Source organism: Colletotrichum fioriniae (assembly GCF_027942845.1).
Source record: "Colletotrichum fioriniae strain IMI 355084 chromosome Unknown scaffold_13, whole genome shotgun sequence".
Taxonomy (NCBI): Eukaryota; Fungi; Ascomycota; class Sordariomycetes; order Glomerellales; family Glomerellaceae; genus Colletotrichum; species Colletotrichum fioriniae.
This window is the reverse complement of record NW_027076849.1, coordinates 1,145,733-1,165,785: the sequence shown is the minus strand read 5'-3', so window position 1 is coordinate 1,165,785 and position 20,053 is coordinate 1,145,733. Positions and strand designations below refer to the sequence as shown.

Below are 20,053 nucleotides of genomic sequence, written 5' to 3'. Positions count from 1 at the left end.
GGGGGGCATTTCGGGGGTTGCAGCGCCAAAGAGCTTTCCCAAAGGACGTCACACCTCTCCCACCAGCGCTTGTTGCCGTCGATTGCCGCTTTTTCGCATTCTTCTCTACTTTGACTTGACACTGCAACACCACACACGCGACTTTTCTACGCGACCCGCAGCCATGAACTGTCAAAGGACGTTATTCCGAGCCCTGAGAGCCGTCCCGCGGCGGCAGCACATCAGGGCCTTTTCAAACTTCCCAGTGCCAGGCTTCCCTCCCTTCGCAGGAGGCGGTAGCAGCAGCCCACCCGTCGGAAACATCCCTCTACCCTACATCACCGAGGTTTCGGTTCGTCCACCCATGACCACTTGAATATACCTAGGTCGCGAAAAGCTAATTGATTAGTCCAATGGTTGGAGAACATGTTAGTACACCGCGACCGCTTCTGCAATTTGGCGTTTCCCTCCTCGCTGACCACGCAGATAGACGACATCTTTTCCAAGCTGCTCCAAGTACGATCCCATAGACACTTAAAAAGGTTGTCGCGCGCATCAAGCTGACGCACATATAGGAGCGCATTGTCTGCCTTAATGGCGCGATCGACGATACCGTTTCCGCATCGATAGTGGCACAGCTCTTGTGGCTCGAGTCCGATAGCCCCGACAAGGCGATTACGATGTACATCAACTCTCCAGGAGGCTCCGTATCATCAGGTTCGACAGACAACTCCATTCGCAGACGGATGGCGCAATATGGAAAATAAATCACTGACGAAATACATGAAAGGGCTGGCCATCTACGACACAATGACATACATCAAGTCACCAGTATCAACAGTCTGCCTCGGCGCCGCCTCCTCCATGGCAGCGCTGCTCCTGACGGGAGGCGAGGCCGGCAAGAGGTACGCGCTGCCGCACAGCTCCGTCATGATCCACCAGCCGCTGGGCGGGACGCAGGGCCAGGCGTCGGACATTCTCATCTACGCGAACCAGATCCAGCGCATCCGCAAGCAGATCAACGAGATCATGAAGCGCCACATCAACAAGTCGTTTGGGCACGACAAGTACAGCTTGGAGGAGATCCACGACTTGATGGAGCGTGATAACTACCTGTCGGCGGAGGAGGCCAAGAGCATGGGCGTGATTGACGAGATTTTGACGCGGAGGGAGGAGAAGGACCTCAAGGAGAAGGATTCGACCGAGGAGCATAAGACGAAGCCCTGAGTCTATGACGATTGTGGTCAATTGATATCCAGGAGTGTTGATTTGTAACACCATTGCTACTCGGTCTCCGTAGTGAAGCTAAGGTACTAAGGTAACGGAGCTGAGCTGCGATTGTAGGAGAGGAATATGGAGGCAGCACACGCGTTGCCGGGTAGCCGCGACCCACTTCCGGCGGGATCGGTGTAGAAAAACGGGGCTCTTCCGGGACCGGAAGCATTCCGGGCTTATCGGAAATAAGTGTGAGGTAATCTGATGAGGTAAAGCTGGAAACAATGTCACAACACCTTGTTGCTTCTCAGAGCTTGGAATATCTTTATTAGCAGAAAATAGAGAAGAGACTCTACGAAAGCTCAATTGAAGATGCCATGCACCAATATGTGCTACACTCGACCTTTTGGTGGTGGTGTGGTTACAGTCGCACACCGTGGCTGACCTTGCTGACCTTGCACCCGACGCCGGTGGCTCACCTCGAAGCTACGCAGCAAAACGCAGCCAAATGGCACCAAACCTGGGGGGGAACGGAGAGTCGGAACCACAGCTACAGCCAATGAGCGACAAGGTATTTCAATGCGGGGAGCACTCGGCGGGGAGCTCCAGAATTTTTAGGAGCCGACATCGCCCTAAATTGTTTCCCCCCCCTGTGGCTCTGGCGCTCTGCTGCTAGCGGCTGCTCCAAAAAAACCATCGCTCGCAACGTCTCTTGCTCGCCGTGTCCCTGTGACTGTCCCTGTGATCTCGGGTCTTTCTTCCACCGCACCTCTTTTTTCCTGTTCTTCGTGACTCACCTGGCATCAATATAAAAGGGGAAAAGAATCGAGAAAACGGATTCGAAAAAGGAGGTCAATTGGGAACTCAATTGAACTATTCAACAACACTCTTCTTACACACCTCACCTTCCCTTTTCCTCCCCCTTCCGCTGTGTCGTCTCCTGGGGCTTCCCGGTGATACCCTCGACGAAATGCTCTCCCGGTCCATCGCCCGTCAGTCACAAGCTCTTAGAGCTGCGACGAGGCGTCCTACCTTTGCCAACCATGCGTAAGAAACCCCCAATTGAGCCCCCATGGACCATCAATGGCAATTAGCTAAACCTCAATTCCTCTACAGACGTCTCCTCTCCTCCACTGCGCCCCGACGCGCCGACGAGAAGCTGAACAAGGTCTCGGCCAACATCACCCAGCCCAAATCCCAGGGCGCCTCCCAGGCCATGCTGTACGCCACCGGCCTCTCCGAGGACGACATGAACAAGGCCCAGGTCGGCATCTCGTCCGTCTGGTACGAGGGCAACCCTTGCAACATGCACCTGCTCGACCTCTCCAACCTCGTCCGCAAGTCCGTCAAGGACGCCGGCCTCATCCCCTACCAGTTCAACACCATTGGTGTCTCGGACGGCATCTCCATGGGCACAAAGGGCATGCGCTACTCCCTCCAGTCCCGCGAGATCATCGCCGACTCCATCGAGACCGTCATGAACGGCCAGTGGTACGACGGAAACATCTCCCTGCCCGGCTGCGACAAGAACATGCCCGGCGTCGCCATCGCCATGGGCCGTGTCAACCGCCCCAGTATCATGGTCTACGGCGGCACCATCAAGCCCGGCTGCAGCAAGAGCGGCGAGTCCATTGACATCGTTTCGGCTTTCCAGGCCTACGGCCAGTACATCACCGGCGAGATCACAGAGGAAGAACGCTTCGACATCATCCGCAACGCGTGCCCCGGCTCCGGCGCCTGCGGCGGCATGTACACAGCCAACACAATGGCCACCGCCATCGAGACGCTCGGCCTGACGATGCCGCACAGCTCCAGCAGCCCCGCCGAGGATCCCGCCAAGAAGGCAGAGTGCGAAAACATTGGCTCCGCCATCAAGAACCTCCTGAAGGAGGACATCCGCCCGCGCGACATCATGACCCGCCAGGCCTTTGAGAACGCCATGGTCGTCGTCAACATCCTCGGAGGCAGCACCAACGCCGTCCTTCACCTGCTCGCCATCGCCGACTCCGTCGGCATCAAGCTGACCGTCGACGACTTCCAGGCCGTCTCGGACCGCACGCCCTTCCTGGCTGACCTGAAGCCCTCTGGAAAGTACGTCATGGCCGACATGCACCGCATCGGCGGCACCCCCGGCCTGCTCAAGTTCCTTTTGAAGGAGGGTCTCATCGACGGCTCCGGCATCACCGTCACCGGTAAGACGATGAAGGAGAACGTCGCCAGCACGCCCGACTTCCCCGAGGACCAGCCCATCATCCGCCCCTTTAGCAACCCCATCAAGCCGACGGGCCACATCCAGATCCTGCGCGGCCAGCTCGCGCCGGGTGGCTCCGTGGGTAAGATCACCGGCAAGGAGGGCCTCGTCTTCACGGGTAAGGCGCGCGTCTTTGACGAGGAGGACGGCTTCATCGCCGCACTGGAACGAGGCGAGATCAAGCAGGGCGAGAAGACGGTCGTCATCATCCGCTACGAGGGCCCCAAGGGCGGCCCCGGTATGCCGGAGATGCTGAAGCCCAGTTCCGCCATCATGGGCGCCGGTCTGGGTAAGGATGTGGCGCTGTTGACGGACGGACGGTTCTCTGGCGGCTCCCACGGGTTCCTGATTGGACATATTGTGCCGGAGGCGATGGAGGGCGGACCGATTGGGTTGGTGCAGGACGGCGACGAGATTACGATTGACGCGGAGAAGAGGGTGATCGATACCAACGTGTCGGACGCTGTGATGGCGGAGCGGAAGGCCAAGTGGACGGCGCCGCCGCCCAAGTATACCAAGGGTACGCTCAAGAAGTACTCTGCTCTTGTGAGCGATGCCAGCTCTGGATGTGTCACGGACGGCAAGATCTAAGGCCTTTTGTCTGTGGGATAGAGAGCAGCGAGGAAAAGGAGAGAGGGAGAGAAGGGGAGTCGGGGTCCCCCTTAATTTGGTCAATTTTCTTTTTGGCGGAATTCAAAAAAGGGAGCGGCGGGGTTTGTTTCCTCAATTTTTTTTCTTTCTACTAGAGGTTTCTTTCTACACTGTTATACCATCTTCTTGTACGGCTTCGGAAAAGGTAGTCCCCAAAATCGGAGTTTTGTTTACGTGGTTCACCAAATCGTATGAAGAGGTGGTTTCGTACCAATAGATTTGACAAACACGTGTTGATATGAAAAAGAAGGAGGCAAAAGATTGTTGAATGTGAATGTCAATACTCGTGGTATACTGCGTAGTTTCCAGAAAACACACTACAAAACGTCCACACCTGGATTACGTTTACACAACGGCTTTCTTTAACGGAAGCTCGCCCATACTGCTTTTTGTTCGTTCTTCCCTTGCTTCTCTTCACCTTTCCAAACGATTCCGGGAAAAGCATTGGCACGACAAGCGCCTCCGAAGCTCCTAGCTATGCAATAACACATCATACCTCGCGGCATAAAGAACAACAAACGTAAAAGCACGACGGACCGCCAAGCTTGCCAAACTACCGTTCCCTTTCCCCCTCCTCCGCTTTTGTTGGGGGGTTGATAGTGAGAGGCTCCGGGTTGGGTTGCTGCTCACTTCCGTCCGTTCCACGCCTCGATAAAGGCAGATTTATCACGCAACGTCAACCCGACGCGCTTATTCCGACACAGCCTGGCCAGCGCCTCCCCAACTTTATCCAGCACGCGTTGTTCCTCGATCGAGAGCGCCGGCGCATCGCCGCCCCCAGCCCCGATTCTTCGTTGCGCGGTATCGCCGGCCACCGAAGACGATACGCCGTTGGTCTGGGCGGCGGAGGAGTTGAGGATACTCTCAGCGACGCGGACGCGGATGCAGGTGGTCGGGCGGGAGAGCAGGTCCCAGAGAAATTTGGCCCAGCGGCCCGGGATCGGGGTCGTTACGTCGGCGGGGGTGTAGCGGATGCTGACGGGGAAGATGCGGACTTCGGGGCTGACGGCCAGGAGGGAGGGTGTGAAGGGGAGGACGCCTTTGCTGTTTGTGGTGCCTCCTTCGGGGAAGACGACGACGACGCGGTCCGGGTAGCGGGCGACGAGGGCGGCGAGGTCGGTGAGTTTTCGAGACGAGGAAGGCGGAGGGGCGAAGCGGACGGGGGCGAGGGCGTAGAAGACGGCGCGGAGGAGGGAGATTTGCTCGACGGATCTGGTGTTTGGGTAGGATATGGTAAAGATGGGGTCAAAGATTGCGGCGAGGTAGACGGCGTCGATGGGGGATGTGAAGTTTGCGGCGATGACGGAGCCCGGGTGGGGAAGCGCTGCGGGGGTTGGTCGGCGAGGGTGCCGCGGCGGACGCCGTCGAGCTGGAGGTCGACCCACCAGATGCCGGGGATGCCCATCATGCCCCAGAGGAGGACTTTGCGGACGGCGACGGGGAGGAAGGGGCATAGGTGTTGGAGGAAGAGGAAGTAGGTTGCTGCGTAGGTTAGGAAGAGGGGAGGCGGATGAAGAAGAGGAAGGTGTGGAAGATTGAGGAGAGGGGGGAGAGGGCTGTTTTGACGGGGATGAAGGGCGAGATGCCCGATCCTGTTGGGTGTTAGTTTGGCGTCTTGAGGGTATCGTGATGGGTGGGTTGGGTTGGTTTGTCTTTACCTTTGTCGCGGAACTGGCTAAACTTCTCCATTGTGGGCGAGGTGGTGTGGGAGGTGTGACAGTGAGATGGAATGGTCGTATAAGTCCAAGCTGACGGGGACGGCGGAGAAGTAAGGCAGAGGCGGGCGAATCACCGCGACATGAGGCTCCGGATCGCAACGGTCGTGGTGTTTTTGTTTAGTCGAGAACTTGGCGTACCAAGGGCGGATCGACGCAAGGACGTTGAGAAGAACAGACAGACCAGAGAAGGAGGGGCAAGGCTGGAGAAACAGAAAATGGAGTGAGACTCGGCAATTGCTGCTACTGCTCTCGTGTCACGCAACTTTCGTGGTCGCTGTGGTTCTTCCCCCAGCACCGAATTCCTGGTCCGTTGGGAAGGAACAACGAGACAACGAAAATCTCAGATGCGACGTGAGCTGGCGAATGAGCTTCCCAACGTCATGGTGCGGCGGACGGCCAGCAGTGACATGTGAAATCTAAAGAGTAGGTAAAAAAAAAAAAAGAAATAAAATAAAAAAAGGAACCACCACGTTGCGTTGCGCCAGAGGTGGCTGCGGGACGGGGATGCAGTGGCACGCAGTGATAAGAAGAGGAGCTGCAGCGCGACCGCTTACCATATCAGGACAGCTGCATCTGTTTCTGCTGAGGTAAGTAGTTTCCCGGCAAGACCTCGGAAGATATGTATGGTTTCTTTGCCTCAGGCAGGAAGGCGGACAGTGACAGTCCAGATGCAGCGAGGATGATTACCTAAGGCACTGTGCCTTATGTCAGCGTCTCTTGTCTGTCTTATGTCAGCGTTGCACAAATCCCGTTGCCCCGGGCAGCCATCCCCACCCCCCGGCCGCTGCAGTTGTGTGCGATTGTGGCAGCGCCTCCACTGTGTACACAATTCACAGTAAACACTCAGACCCTGGTGATGCACCTCTCCACCAGTCACGATTGACAACCCACACCCCTCCCCATACTGCAATCATAGCTGTGGGCTCTCTCTTCTTTTGAGCCATTCCCGCCGTTGCTGCTCCTTGCCGCATGCCTGCTCCAACTTCACAACGTCTTCTCCTACCGCGTCCAGAACTGGAGCGCTGCTCCTCGTGTCCCACATCATCATACCCGTTGTCGCTCGTCGCGTAGACAGCATCCTCAACATGGACACTGCGGAGAATACGGTATGTTTCTCTTTCACATGCGGGACAGGAAAGCTTTGGGAATGTCGCAAAGTGGAAGCAACATATAGCAAAGCCACGACGAACCATACGCAGCTAACAAACATCTCCCTTCGCAGCAGCACCACTTCCGATCCTCCGTCATGCGCCCTCACAGCAACCTCCCACGACCAGGCGCCTTCGCCTCTGGCCTCTCCGAAATGAACGAAGCGCAAAGCAACGCGCGCGCGCGCACCCGTCCATGATACCGCCGCCGGGCGCATCCAAGATTGGCTCCCTCAACAGCGCCATGAACCTGAAGAGGGAGGTCCCCAAGCCAGGTTGGTCTTACTACCCTCCCGGCTTGCGCTGGCATGACTGGTTGCGGCTGCTGACCGTGCCTTCTACAGCTGAGCATTCGGCTACCAAGCACCACAAGACCCTCGCCGAGAGGGCAGGCGAATACCCGGCGAAGCCATCCTCGGCGGCGGCAGGCGCGGGTGCTTCTGGTATCGCCAGGGCCCCTTCTGTCAGGCGGGTGCCCGGGTCGACATTGGCAGAGGTAGGCCCCCCCCCCCCTCCAGTTTCGTTGTCTTGCGTTGTGTCCGTGAATCCCTCCACCTCGCATCCTCATCCCGAATCACCGACGTCGAAGCATCATCTCCTTGGACATGGCCCCCGAGTCGACTACGACCTCCAGCATCGTTCTCCGGCTTGACGGTCTTCGGATGATCCTTTGGATAGCGGTGCACCTGTTCCACTCTATACGGCATATCTGGCGGGCTGTCTTCCAGTCCATTCCTCGACTGTTCCTCTGGCAAAAGCTGCTTGCGTCCTTTCCATTTCCCTGGGATCAGAATACCCTCAGTCGACCACGCTCTCGTCCTCGAAACGGTTCTTCAGTACCTACGCCAACGTATATGCGCAGCATCTCCGGGAGACTCCAATTGTGGCTGGGATCACAAAGCGACGGTGACACCACACGTAGCGGCATTCGACTCCCTACTAGACGCCGAGGTCCAAACCCCCGAATGCTACCGGGCCATGGAATGCGACGACGAAACGGACGACAGGGATGAGCTGCGTTGTGTACCGCCCAATGCTCGCTCACTACAACCACATGTAGTTTGCTTGCTGACTCGTAGCAGCTCAAAAACCCAGATAATATCAGACCTCGAAATGGAACGACGACATCACGATACAATCAGAGCAGCAGCTTCTCCGCGAGCGCGAGCGTCGGCCCCCGAGGCCATGAACGTGCAAAATCCTCCCTTGCTCACTCAAAGTCGGTACACGGACAGCCCCGGACCCGAAACGCCAATCCGCATACGAGACCGCGCACGGCATACGGTCATCGATCAGAGGAAGAGTTTGATGGACCAATAGAACAACAGCATGGTACGGCTCTGCATTCCCAGCGACTGAACTTTCTGCGACCCCTTGAATTTCAGCCTAGCAAGGCTAGACATGCCAGTCACACGTCACAAATGCATTCGCACAGAGAAGTTTCTCTTAGCAGTCGGTTTGGCGCACTATCCATCAAGGACGACGCCAGTACGACAAGCTCAGCACAAGATGAAGATCAAGTGGTTTTCAGCCAACATGGAGGAGACACCAGCGTCAGTTCCATCTCGACTATGGCGAGTATCGCGCAAGTGGACAATGTCACCATGCGCGCGTCATCACGCAGGGCCCTCATGAAACCGCCAGATCTGTCGCCCAAGAAGAGGCAGGCCAGTCGCATGACCGATCCTGTCACGCCTTCGCCAGATTCTAAGCGATCGAGGGCCATGATGGAAAGACTCGAAGAAACAATCATAGCCATCAAGGACTCGAGATCCCCAGCTAGATCCCCTTCTCCTTCTAGACTTCACTTTCTCACAAAAGATTCTAACTTGACTCAATTCGTAGGCTGGGATGTCGAGGGCAGGGTTGCCGAGCTTGACTCGCAGTTTAAACAGGTGAAGGAGTCAATGACTGTCATGCTCTCTGACAAGGAGTTGATGGACGAGCGAGTGGAGATGTACAAGAAGAGAAGTGAGTAGTAGTAGTTCGGACGATGAGCTAGCTACCTTAGCGCGGACTGAACTAATCGGCTGGCAGTATCTGAACTCGAGGCGGAACGAGACAAACTCGAAGACCGCAATGGGAATTTCCAAAATGAAATCAACAACATGCGCGACCAGATGCAAAAACTGACAATTGAGTCGGAGACGGAAAAACGCAGTCACAAGTATGAGCTCGAGGACGAGGCTCGCAAACATCGTCATGAGCTCGACGAACTTCGGCGCGAGCTCAAGGATGAGACGCAGCGAGCGGAGGCGAGTCACCGCGAGGCTTTGGATGCTCTTGAGCGACATTTCAAGGCCGAAATTGAGGAAGAGCGTCGCCAGAAGTCGAGGGAGGTGCAAGATTTACGAACACGGCTTGGTCATGAGCAGCAAGATCTCAACGCCATCCTTCAGAAGAAGGACAGAGAGGTATCGGAAATGAGAGGCGTGGTAGAGACACTCAAGGGAGATTTGGACCGCGAGCAAAGTCTCAAGAAGGGTCTTGAGGCCAGCATTTCGGAACTCTCTGCCTCCAACGTCACCCTCGAGGCCAAGATCAACTCGCTCAAGTCTCATGTCGAGTTTCTCGAGTCAGACAGTAAGGCTCAATCGGACTCCTTCTCCAACATGGAAGCCAGACTGCAAGAAGCGCTCAAGGCGGCCCAAGTGGCCGAGGAGAAGCTCATCAAGGAGGAGACGGAACGCCGCGTCCTCTTCAACAAGTACCAAGAGCTCAAGGGCAATATTCGTGTCATGTGCAGAGTCCGTCCTGTACTGAGTTCGTCAGAGGGTGCGCCGGCCAAGGTCACCTTTCCCGACGAGAAGACATCCGCCGAGATCGCATTGCAGACGCAGGAAGTCAACAGCTTTGGCGATGTCTCGAACAAGAACATCAACTTTGAATTTGACAGGGTGTTTGACCCATCAGCCCAGAATCAAGATGTTTTTGACGAGATTTCACAGCTCGTGCAAAGCGCACTCGACGGCTACAACGTGTGCATCTTTTGCTACGGCCAGACGGGGTCTGGCAAGACACACACCATGTCTTCTGCAGACGGCATGATTCCTCGCGCGACTCACATGATTTACGACACGGTTACCAAGTTGAAGGAGAAGCAGTGGACCTACAAGATGGAGGGCTCCTTTATTGAGGTGTACAATGAGGAGCTCAACGACTTGTTGACGCCCAACAGCCGCGAATCAGACGGCAAGGTGCGCAAACTCGAGATCCGGCACGACGATGCTCGCAAGCAGACGGCAGTGCTCAACTGCAAGACCGTGTCACTTGATTCGGCCGATACGGTGGAGGTGATGCTCGCTGAGGCGCAGAACAACCGATCGGTGGCGGCTACCAAGGCCAACGAGCGGTCGTCGCGTTCGCACAGCGTCTTCATCCTCAAGCTGTCTGGCTACAATTCGGCAACGGGAGAGCGGTGCGAGGGTACACTGAACCTGGTGGACCTCGCGGGCTCTGAGCGGCTCAAACACTCGCAGGCCGAGGGCGCCAGGATGAGGGAGACACAGAACATCAACAAGTCTCTGTCGTGTCTCGGCGATGTGATTGAGGCGCTCGGCAAGAAGAGCGGGCACATTCCATATCGCAACTCCAAGTTGACGCATTTGCTTCAGTACTCTCTTGGGGGTAACAGCAAGACGCTCATGTTTGTGATGGTCAGCCCGTTGGAGGCGCATCTGAAGGAGACGGTGACGAGTTTGCGTTTTGCTACCAAAGTGAGTTCTCATCAAGGATCTAGTGTAACAAACCCGATGCTAATGCGAAGCAGGTTCATAATACCCATATTGGCACAGCCAAGGCTACGAAGAAGGCGTAGTAGACCGGCCGGATGGCTGATGAAGGCGTTCTTGGATCAGAGTCACGGTAACCGGGCCCGGCGTTGGAGGATTTATTGCGTGGTTGACGGGGCATTGTTGAAGCTGTATATCCTAGAAATACGTGCGAGTACGATTTCGACATACAATACAAGCCTGAGGGCACTTTGTACACACTCAAGTCGGAGTATGAGATTGATGATGTGAGGAAATTGGAGATGGCATCCTGGATGGATTGTGATGGAACCTAATTAATTGTCAGTCGTAGGGAACTTGGGCGCTGAGGTAAGGCATCATGACCTGAGGGTTCCCCCTCCTTCCAGGGATTGGGAGCTTCCCTTGGCACGCGTCAGGCGCGTCTCCCCGCTGCACCTGCCTGGAACTACCACTGCCTGTGCCCACCCTCATGCTCCAACCCCACCATCCATTACCCCAAAGGCTGACCCGATAACTTCCCGGCTTCCATTCCCTTTTCCAAAGGTCGATAGACGCCGGCCGAACCAACAACGACGTGAGACACGAAAGGGGCTGCCGACGCCCGTTGTCCATTGTTCGATTACTTTGTCGCCTGTTGCAGGCAATGTTGTTTCTCGCAGACATTCTTTCCAACCATCAGTCTCTACAATCTATTATTTGTCTTCATCCGTCCAAAGCCACCAAAGTAACCTGCCAGCCATCCAAAGATCCAGCTTTCGTCGTGAGCCATCGTCCGATTTCTTGGGATTCGAACACAATTGCCTACGTTGTCTGTTCATACGCAAGATCGACTATCGACTATCTGTGAAGAAAGCCCGTCCACAACATAAGCGACTGCAAGCGATCCCGAAGACGAGAGACAGAGAGAGAAGCAACGAAACGGAACGCTTCTGTCCACGCCCAGCCGGCCGATACCTCCAGATTCGAAATGAACGGCATCTCGAAAACCAAGAAGGGCCTGGGCGACTCCATCTGGGCCGCCCGAGGCAAAGCCCAACCCTCGTACAAATACCAGTCAAACCAGTACCATTCCTCTGTCATCACGCCCGCCGCACCGAGACCGCCTTCCCCGATCAAGAGCGGCGCCTACCGACCCGCCACGACTGCTCCTACGCCTGGGACAGCTACGCCCAACGGCAACGGCAACGGCAACGGGGACACAAACACAAATACAACCCCCTCTCACACACCTCGACCGAGCGGAGGGCCCTCGGCGCAGCAGGAGTTCAAGCGGTACATCCAAATCGTCCGTAGACTGAAGTGGAAGCTGCCGTACCTGAGCCACGGATACCACCACGCCATAGCACGGCCTGGATCCCAGCTGTACGGGGGCGAGACGGACGCCGAGGAGGCGGAGCTCATGTTCAAGCTCGACTTTTACGAGTACTACATGTTGCTGGAGCGGGCGTTGGTGCATTTGATGGGGGTGTTTGGGATTACCATTTCGCGGGACGGGTGGGTTACTACAACGACGACGACGACGATGAGGCAGGGGAGCGGGACGCAACAGGCGACGCATACGTATCATCAGAACGTGATTGCTGCGCTGGAGAAGGAGGATAATCCGCTCCACGAGGCGTTGGGGAGCGGAGAGGTTGTGTTTCAGCTGTTGAGGGCCAAGGAGCTGCGGAATCGGTGGAAGTATGCCGAGGACCCGGCCGACCCGGACGACAGCGGCAACGGGAACGGGAATGCGGGGAGAGGTGCTGTGAGGGGTGCGAGGAGCAGCATGGCGGCGAGGGAGAGGGCTGGGACGGCGCCGTTGGAGAGCTATGACCTGGACAGGATTTTTAGGTACATCTTTGCTGGGTTCGATGCTGGGTATGCGGTTGCGGAGCAGTGGGTGCAGGCGGAGATGGGGGCCGGTGGTGGTGGTGGTGCTGGCGGTGGTGGCGTAGGTGGAGGGGTTGTGGAGATGGAGGAGGATGAGTTTGATTTCATGGTTGAGGCTATGGATTGGGAGGCTGTTTAGTGAGCTGACGGTTCTTGGGTCGCATGGTTCTTGTTGGACGCGATGTTGTGGATGTTGGTGTTGGTCTCGTGATGGAGAGGAAACGTGCTGCTCCTCGACTTTGTTAGATCATAGGTTTGACGGGAGACATTGGACCGGATTGTTGAGGGTCTTGTGAGGATCCGAGTGGTGGCATAGCATGCATTGTTAGACGATACCCCTTTTCCATTAGGTTTATTAGAAGTATACGATTTCAAGAGCTTGAATCCTTGACTTGGTCTCTTTTTTTTTCTCTCTCCTCGGGCACAAGTCTATGATGATGATGATGACTTTGGTATCTCGCATTTGATGACGAGCCACTACTCTGAGCAAGATTAACTTGGAGACTGGCAGTAAGGCTCAAGGAAACTAGTGACTGGTGACTGGTGATGAATGATTGTGGTTCTGCCAATCGGGAACTTTAGCCACGCGACGCGCGGGAGCATACCGACGCAGTAGATGAACGAGAAGAGATGGTTCATTGGTTTGATGGGTTGGTGGGTTGGTGACTTTGTATGAACGGGTGGTATTGCGGCTGTCTGGGTAAATGCAAGTTGAAGTCTATTTCAGGAGAGGAGATGAAGAAGATATGAGAGGGAAACCGTTTGGGTTGTTGGTTCAAATCCCGGCGCAGGTGTAAAGTCTCTTTTTCTATAGTACCGGTAGGGACGGGTGGGATGTAAGGAACTAAGGAAAGGGAATTCCAAAGTTTCCAGAACGCGGAGAATGAAGCCCCCCCAGAGATGAGTTGTGCGAGACAACCGTGGTCTACGAGCGAGGCGTTCGTTTTATTGAATTGTTGTTTGGTCAACTTGTCCATTGACCCGTGTATCCGTACGAGTGAAGAGTCTTCCGTAGATCAGATGATAGAGTGGAAAGCCTGATCCCAAGAAGCTCCATGTCCGAGTATTTCCAACCGATGCATCAACAATGCTTCTAGGTACCCTATGTCAAGGGCGGTGAACCGACTCGTGGAGGATGTATCCGTAGGTACGGTATACGCGCCCCGCCTCGTCTCGCCTCGCCAAACTCGTTTACAAAGTGCGAATACGCAGGGAAATGCTTTAGCTGTGCCCAGGGATGGCGCATCTCCAAACGGCAACGGATATGCACGTCTACAGCACCAACTCCCAATGACAACCCCGGTCCCCCTGCCTGCCCCTCTCGACGTTTGGAAAGTTTCGCCTTCGGCTAAGGCATCTGCCGTGCGCCGTCTGCCACTAGCGGCTGATCTGGCCGGGGGTCTTTTGAGAGATGTCTTGGTATTTCCCGGCCTTTGGGTTGGTACAGCACTCAAAGAGTCAAGAGTCAACCGCCGAGGCGAAGAGGTATATGCCTCCCCGCTGCTTGCTCTGCATGCTTCTGCAGCTAGGTGTCTATTCACTTACACTGTTGAATGGCAAGGGAATGCAGCTACTCGAGCTAGGGGCCCTGCAAGTGCAATGTAGGTCGTCGAGGAAGGGGGAAAGCAGATCGCGGACCTGTGAACCCTTGGGGCGGGACGTTTACCCAATTGAGAGCTCCGTATTCGTGAGCATTTCTATGGATCCCCAAGTCCTCGAGAGCATCATTTACCATCACGTACACCCCACCAGCCAGAAGAACCCGTCAAGAGGAGGAAGAGGGCGGGGGCGCGGGTATCGTTCTATTCTCCCGCCGCCGGAGCTCTTACCCTTGACGAAATGGTTTGGCTTTTTTTTTTGCCACGCCGCACGACATCTTTCTTGGAGAAACTCTCTGGCTTCTCAGGGATTCCTCAGGGAATCTAGGGACCTGGTGCGGCCAGGCGGGAATTCAAGAAGGTTGCGCGTGTACCCCATTCTAGGTTGGTGCGTCGACGTAGTAGGGATCTACCCGATTATTTTGCTTGAGACTGAGATGAGGGGGTTCCAAGTGACGGCAAGGAAAGAAAGAGGAACAAAGGTTCCCAAAGTTCCAAAGTTCCTCCGGCAGCTTTGCCACGCTTGCTCTGGCTTTACCTTAGCGCGGGCCCCCCCAAGTCAGTATCCGTACTAGGGAAAAGGTGCTGATGTCTTGTGAGTTTTCAATGACAAGGATATAGGTATCAGCTAGTCGATACTTTAATTGTGGTGGTCATTTGGTTTGTTAGTCCCATCTTCCTTCCCCTCGCTCCTCTTTACCCGAGCGTTTCGAACGGACTCGTCTCAGCTGGAGCCACACCCAACTTCCATCTGCTCTCTTATTACGCAGACTGATATCGTTCCTACCTTTTTTTTTTTCTTCTTACTTTCTCTGTTCTCCCGCGTCTGCAACTCTCTTTTGTTGAAGTTGTTCTCTCGGAGCTTTCATCTCATCTTGCTCGTGAGCTCGTCGGGCTCCCTTTTGGAAAAGGAGACATTGCCAGATAAGAAGGACGATCTTCAAGAAAAGGGTCTCCCCACGACCAAGAACTAGGCCAACGCGCAGGATCAACAATTTGCAAAAAAGGGGCAAACGTCGCCGCAATGTCCCTCGCAACAGCAGCAACCCAAACCCTCCTCCACCCCCAACGCTGGCCGACGTCCATCTGGGTCCTCCTCCTCACGGGACTCGCCTACGCCGTCGGCTTCCTCGCCTACCGCCCTTCGTTCCCGCGCAATGCGCCCAAGGTGGTGCGCGGGTGGCCCGTCCTCGGCACGCCGCGCTTCTTCACGGACCGGGGGAATTTCCTGGCCGAAGGGGCGCGGTCCGGGCGGTTCGGGAACTGGAGTTTTTATTTCGGGAAAATGAGGATTGTGGGGTTGTCTGGGGACGCCGGGCGGCATGTGTTTTTTGAGAGTCGCGATTTGGATTTTACAAAGGGGTGAGTTCACATTTTTGTCTCTTTGTGTCGTGGGCGCTGGGGAGGAGTGGGACTGGGATGTGGTTGGCGTTGGCGATGCGATGGATTTGGGGGTTATTGGGATTCAACTAACACCGTTTCATCACCAGATACGGCGCCCTCTTCAACGCGACCCCGCGCATCGACGTTGCTAAAAACGGTACGCAGGCCGAAGAAGACAGCTTCGGCGCCAAATTCAACCGCAACCTCGTCAAGCTCCTCCGCAAAGAGCTCCTCGACACGCGCCTCCCGCTGCTGATCAAGGACACGCGCGACACGATGGACGAACTCGCCGCCCGCATCGGCAAGACTTCGACCATCACGAACATCGCCAGTTCAAAGACGGAGGGCATCAGCGATCCGTTCGAGGATATGTACCGCCTCGTCTTCAAGCTCACGATGCGCATGGTCGGCTGCGACGAGATCGCCGAGGACGAGGACCTCTTGCAGCGCGTGCTGCGGATATTCGAGGGGATCGACGGCGCGAGCACGGCGACGAAAGTCATGTTCCCCTGGATGCCGACGGTGGGGCACCTGAGGCGGGTGTATAGCGGTGCGCAGATGTACATGATTCTGGAAAAGATCATCAAGGAGCGGAACGATCGCGGGGTGCCCGGGAGCGATGCGCTGCAGTATCTCATGGAGAACGGGGACAGCACGGTCGAGATGGTTGCGTTTATCGTGGGCGCGCTGTTTGCGGGGTTGATCAACAGCGGGATCAACGCCGCGTATCTCTTGTGTTTCATGGCGACGGAGGCGAGGTGGTATGGGGAGGTGCAGAAGGAGGTGGACGGTGTGATTGCGCGACACAGACGGTCCGAGGAGGAGACGGCGGAACAGATCCTGGGGAGGCTTGATATGGAGACGTGGGAGGCCGAGTTTCCGATGATTGATTTGGGGTTGAAGGAGACGATTCGGCATACGATTACGGGGTGCGGGTTCCGGTATAACGGGAGCGGGAAGGATGTTGCTATTGGTGGGAGCGGTGAGGTTGTGCCGAACGATTCGTATGTGGTGTATCATTTTGATACCACGCACATGGATCCGGGCTTCTTCCCGGAGCCGTTGCGGTGGGATCCGGCAAGGTATTTGCCTGGGCGGGAGGAGGATAAGAAGGATCCGCATGCGTTTATTGGGTGGGGTGCTGGGAGGCATCCGTGTCTTGGGATGAGGGTGAGTCTTTTTTCTTTTTGGTGTTGCATCCCCTGACCTACTTGACTTGCTCCTCTGGGGTCCTTCAAGTTGAATAGTTTTGGTGTTTTTGGTGATTCGGCCCCTCCGTATAGTCACACATGCTAATATTCTTGCTACAGTTTGCGAAAATGGAAATGGCTGTCACGACGGCGCTCTTCGTCGCAAGGTTCGACTACCACCTAGTGGACGCCAAGGGGAACAAGATGGCGAGGGTGCCCGAGGACTCGGTGGATCGGAACAAGCACTCTGCGTCCAAGCCAAGGGAGAAGATGTTTTTGAAGTATTCACTCAGGGCGTAGGAGAGGAGGTTCCTTGAGTGTATGATGTGAGTAGATCTACACTAGATTGCATCGAATGGAATCACGTTCATGGAGAAATGATGGAAAAGAGGTATATTGGGAATTTACTTTGCAGTGACAATCTAATCAGTGTCTTGTTCCAAGTACAGGGGGGTTTGACTTGTGCGTTGGGTCCATCTTCAGACAGTTATGATTCGGGTTTATTGCTGTGAGTGAAGATATGTGAAATCAATGGTTCCTTTGGATGGTGATAAGATCAGTCTTTTATGAAGTGGAACGCCAGAATAATGTCTCTTGATCAAAAGTGACAAAGAGTAATGTTCGGCCCCCGACTCGGCGACATAAATGCAGCACATGAATTGAAAAAACCCCCGAACCGGTGGGTCCCATCCCCCCCCTCCGAAGACAGGACCGCCGAACGCCGATGCGGAAGGGAACAGAACCCCCCGCGCCCCGCTGCAGACTGCTCTGTGGCCTAGAACTGGAAGAACTGGAGGAACTGGGGGGGGTGATGAGTGAGCTGCTACTTGCGATTGGGCGCAGCTGTATCCTTCGAAGTCCGTCTTGCATGTGCTCGAGAACCTGTTGGAAAGCTGTAACTGCAAAGGTGGGCGCAGTAGTGACTCTGCGACGTGCGCAAATCTCATCTCATCTTTTTTTTCTTTCCTTTTCTCATCATCGCCTCAGTCATCCTCCAATCTCACTGAACGTTGTCTCTCCCCGTTCATATTACACTGCGGACATTCTTCTTCTCTTTTCAAATATCTCTCACCCTCTCATATTTTCAACCTCCTCCAAAACGTCTTCTGCCAAGTGAACCGAAAGAGAGAGTGAGCGAGGTAGTTCGGATCTGGAATCCCCGCATCATTGTCAGCACTTCTCCGATCGCGACTTCAAGATCGGCCCGCGATACCGTAATCTCACTCACCCAGCCATTTTCCACTCAACCATCACTGTCTGCAAATCCCTCACTCACAAACTCAACACACACAAACACACCCGAGGGATCAAAACCCTCACAAACCCCCTAAAAATGCGCACCCACCCAGCCCCAACAGAATGCGAAGTCATCCAACCGGCCACCCCGCGCGGCCAAAGCCTCACGCCCCTAATCCTTATCCACGACGGCGGCGGCACAACGTTCGCCTACCACTGTCTCTCCCAGCTCGCAGGCCGTGCCGTCTTCGGCATCGCGAACCCGCGCTTCCACTCCGGTGTGCCCTGGGAAGGCGGCGTCCCCGAGATGGCGGCGGCGTACCTGCAAATGATTCGGAATACCGTTACCAAGGGAAGGGAGTATCCCGCCCAGGCGCCGTATTCATATGTTACCACCGCTGATGGAGGGAGATTGAAGAGGAGGAGGATCTTGTTGGGAGGGTGGAGCCTGGGCGGGTTGCTTTCGTTGGAGATTGCAAGGTTGGTCGGGGAGGAGGATCGTGATATCGAGATTGTGGGGTTGCTCTTGGTGGATAGCGTGTACCCCGTCTGGCCTAAAGGTTCGGAGGTCAAGATTGGGAGGTTTGTGGAAGATGAGAAGCTGGAAACGGAGGAGCCGAAGAATGTGAGGCTGGCGAAGAGGGCGATGAAGATGGCCGGGCAGGTGGTGAGGGTGTGGAAGATGCCTCGGTGCGGGGCTGCGAGTGAGACGGATGTGGAGGTGCCCAAGGCTGCCGGGTACGGTGATGTCGACGAGAGGACCACGGTGGAGAGTGAGAGCGCCGGCGGCGGCGACGAGGTAGAGAAGGACTTTTACGTCTCTAAAGAGGAGAAGGAGACGGCCGAGGTCATGTGGGAGAGGCCGCCCAGGGCTGTGCTTGTCAAGGCCAAGGAACATGTTCCTATGCCGGTCGAGGGGATCAGTTCTGTGGACGTGTATCGTGGGGATGAGAAGCTTGGGTGGGATGGGTATTGTCCTGGGTTTGTGGAGGAAGTGCTGCTGACAGAGGGAAGCCATTTTGATATGTTTGCTTGGACGAATTGTGATGGGATCACGGAGAAGATGAACGAGGCTTGTCGGATTCTGGAGGGAGTCACTATATGAGGTGGGAAGTAGAATGATTGGTGTGTGTGCTTTGCGATGCATGGCGTGGATTGGGTTGACTTGCCTGGAAGGGCCTTTGGCACATGGAACAAATAGAGCAAGGGGAAGAAGTAGAGGTAGATAGAGCATGTTGATCTAATGTTAATCAAGGTTGAACGTTTTCATAACATTCGGCCAAAGACTGAGGCTGACGCACATGACCGAATGAAGCTTGTCCGTAGGACCGTCATACGGCAAGGCCACTCCGTTTACCTACCTTGGTCGAGTGATGCCTGAGCACTGACGATGACCGGAAAGCATGACTGGATGGGATATCTCGGCATCTTTATGCGGCTGGGCAACGAGAACATCTCTTGGTTGATCTGAATACACTGCTCAAGACCTTGCTCAAGTCTACGAATGCCGACACTGGTAGAAATTCTCGGGATAGTGTGGAAGGCTTTGAGGGAAGCTATCTTGCCAGGCGACTCATATTCCAGCGCAAAGGGTATGTAACCCCCATCAATCCCATCTCTGTCACCAGCCAGCAGGCGCCAATCTAGTTCGACGGGTCAGGTCAAACTGGCTGGGTGGTGGAGTGGTTCAAGGCTAACATTCTATGCGCCAACCAGCCTACTCGACGACAGACTTAGCGAGTACCCGAGTTGTAATCCCAGCATGAGCGCCAGAGATGTAGCCACACCGGTGGTAAACTATTTTTTTTCCTTCCCATTTTCTTCTTTCATTTCATAAGTGCTCGCAAGGAATAAGTAGGACGTGGCTCGTTATAGCAAGGAGTGAGTGAGCAGCCGCGGTCTTGCGGTCCCGGAGCAAAAGAAAGAAGCCAAGGTATCATATCAGAACTATCACGACGATTCAAAAAGGAATGATTGCAACCGCCGGGGTTCGAACCCAGGTCCCCAGCTGGATTCCCTGAATGGGAGGCTGGAATGCTAAACCACTGCACCACGGTTGC

The 20,053-nt window shown here is 55.3% G+C and overlaps 7 protein-coding genes and 1 non-coding gene across 8 annotated transcripts; 6 read left to right on the top strand and 2 right to left on the bottom strand.

The window, feature by feature from the left end:
- Positions 1–163: 163 nt before the first annotated feature.
- N0V96_010058 (uncharacterized protein) lies at positions 164–1,206 on the top strand (the record flags this gene model as incomplete). The annotated part of the gene is made up of 5 exons (XM_065758831.1): positions 164–331; positions 389–407; positions 470–495; positions 555–696; positions 770–1,206. The coding sequence occupies 5 exons, from the start codon at positions 164–166 to the stop codon at positions 1,204–1,206; spliced, it is 792 nt and encodes a 263-aa protein (XP_065612598.1).
- Positions 1,207–2,164: 958 nt separating this feature from the next.
- ILV3 (dihydroxy-acid dehydratase ilv3) lies at positions 2,165–4,036 on the top strand (the record flags this gene model as incomplete). Its single annotated transcript, XM_053197433.2, has 2 exons — positions 2,165–2,241; positions 2,311–4,036. 2 exons carry the CDS (start codon positions 2,165–2,167, stop codon positions 4,034–4,036), a joined length of 1,803 nt encoding a protein of 600 aa, XP_053045137.1.
- Positions 4,037–4,722: 686 nt separating this feature from the next.
- Positions 4,723–5,785, bottom strand: vps66 (Lysophosphatidic acid:oleoyl-CoA acyltransferase 1; the record flags this gene model as incomplete). Its single annotated transcript, XM_065758830.1, has 3 exons — positions 4,723–5,308; positions 5,401–5,578; positions 5,755–5,785. The coding sequence occupies 3 exons, from the start codon at positions 5,783–5,785 to the stop codon at positions 4,723–4,725; spliced, it is 795 nt and encodes a 264-aa protein (XP_065612597.1).
- A 1,373-nt stretch (positions 5,786–7,158) lies between these two features.
- On the top strand, positions 7,159–10,779 carry KAR3 (kinesin-like nuclear fusion protein; the record flags this gene model as incomplete). The annotated part of the gene is made up of 4 exons (XM_053197430.2): positions 7,159–7,458; positions 8,045–8,933; positions 9,000–10,678; positions 10,732–10,779. The coding sequence occupies 4 exons, from the start codon at positions 7,159–7,161 to the stop codon at positions 10,777–10,779; spliced, it is 2,916 nt and encodes a 971-aa protein (XP_053045134.2).
- Positions 10,780–11,681: 902 nt separating this feature from the next.
- On the top strand, positions 11,682–12,725 carry N0V96_010054 (uncharacterized protein; the record flags this gene model as incomplete). The annotated part of the gene is made up of 1 exon (XM_053197429.1): positions 11,682–12,725. One exon carries the CDS (start codon positions 11,682–11,684, stop codon positions 12,723–12,725), a length of 1,044 nt encoding a protein of 347 aa, XP_053045133.1.
- Positions 12,726–15,208: 2,483 nt separating this feature from the next.
- On the top strand, positions 15,209–17,057 carry N0V96_010053 (uncharacterized protein; the record flags this gene model as incomplete). Its single annotated transcript, XM_053197428.2, has 3 exons — positions 15,209–15,438; positions 15,675–16,737; positions 16,878–17,057. The coding sequence occupies 3 exons, from the start codon at positions 15,209–15,211 to the stop codon at positions 17,055–17,057; spliced, it is 1,473 nt and encodes a 490-aa protein (XP_053045132.1).
- Positions 17,058–18,090: 1,033 nt separating this feature from the next.
- Positions 18,091–19,098, top strand: N0V96_010052 (uncharacterized protein; the record flags this gene model as incomplete). Its single annotated transcript, XM_065758829.1, has 1 exon — positions 18,091–19,098. The coding sequence occupies one exon, from the start codon at positions 18,091–18,093 to the stop codon at positions 19,096–19,098; it is 1,008 nt and encodes a 335-aa protein (XP_065612596.1).
- An 870-nt stretch (positions 19,099–19,968) lies between these two features.
- N0V96_010051 lies at positions 19,969–20,053 on the bottom strand. Its single transcript has one exon. It is a non-coding gene; the product is annotated as a tRNA-Gly (tRNA).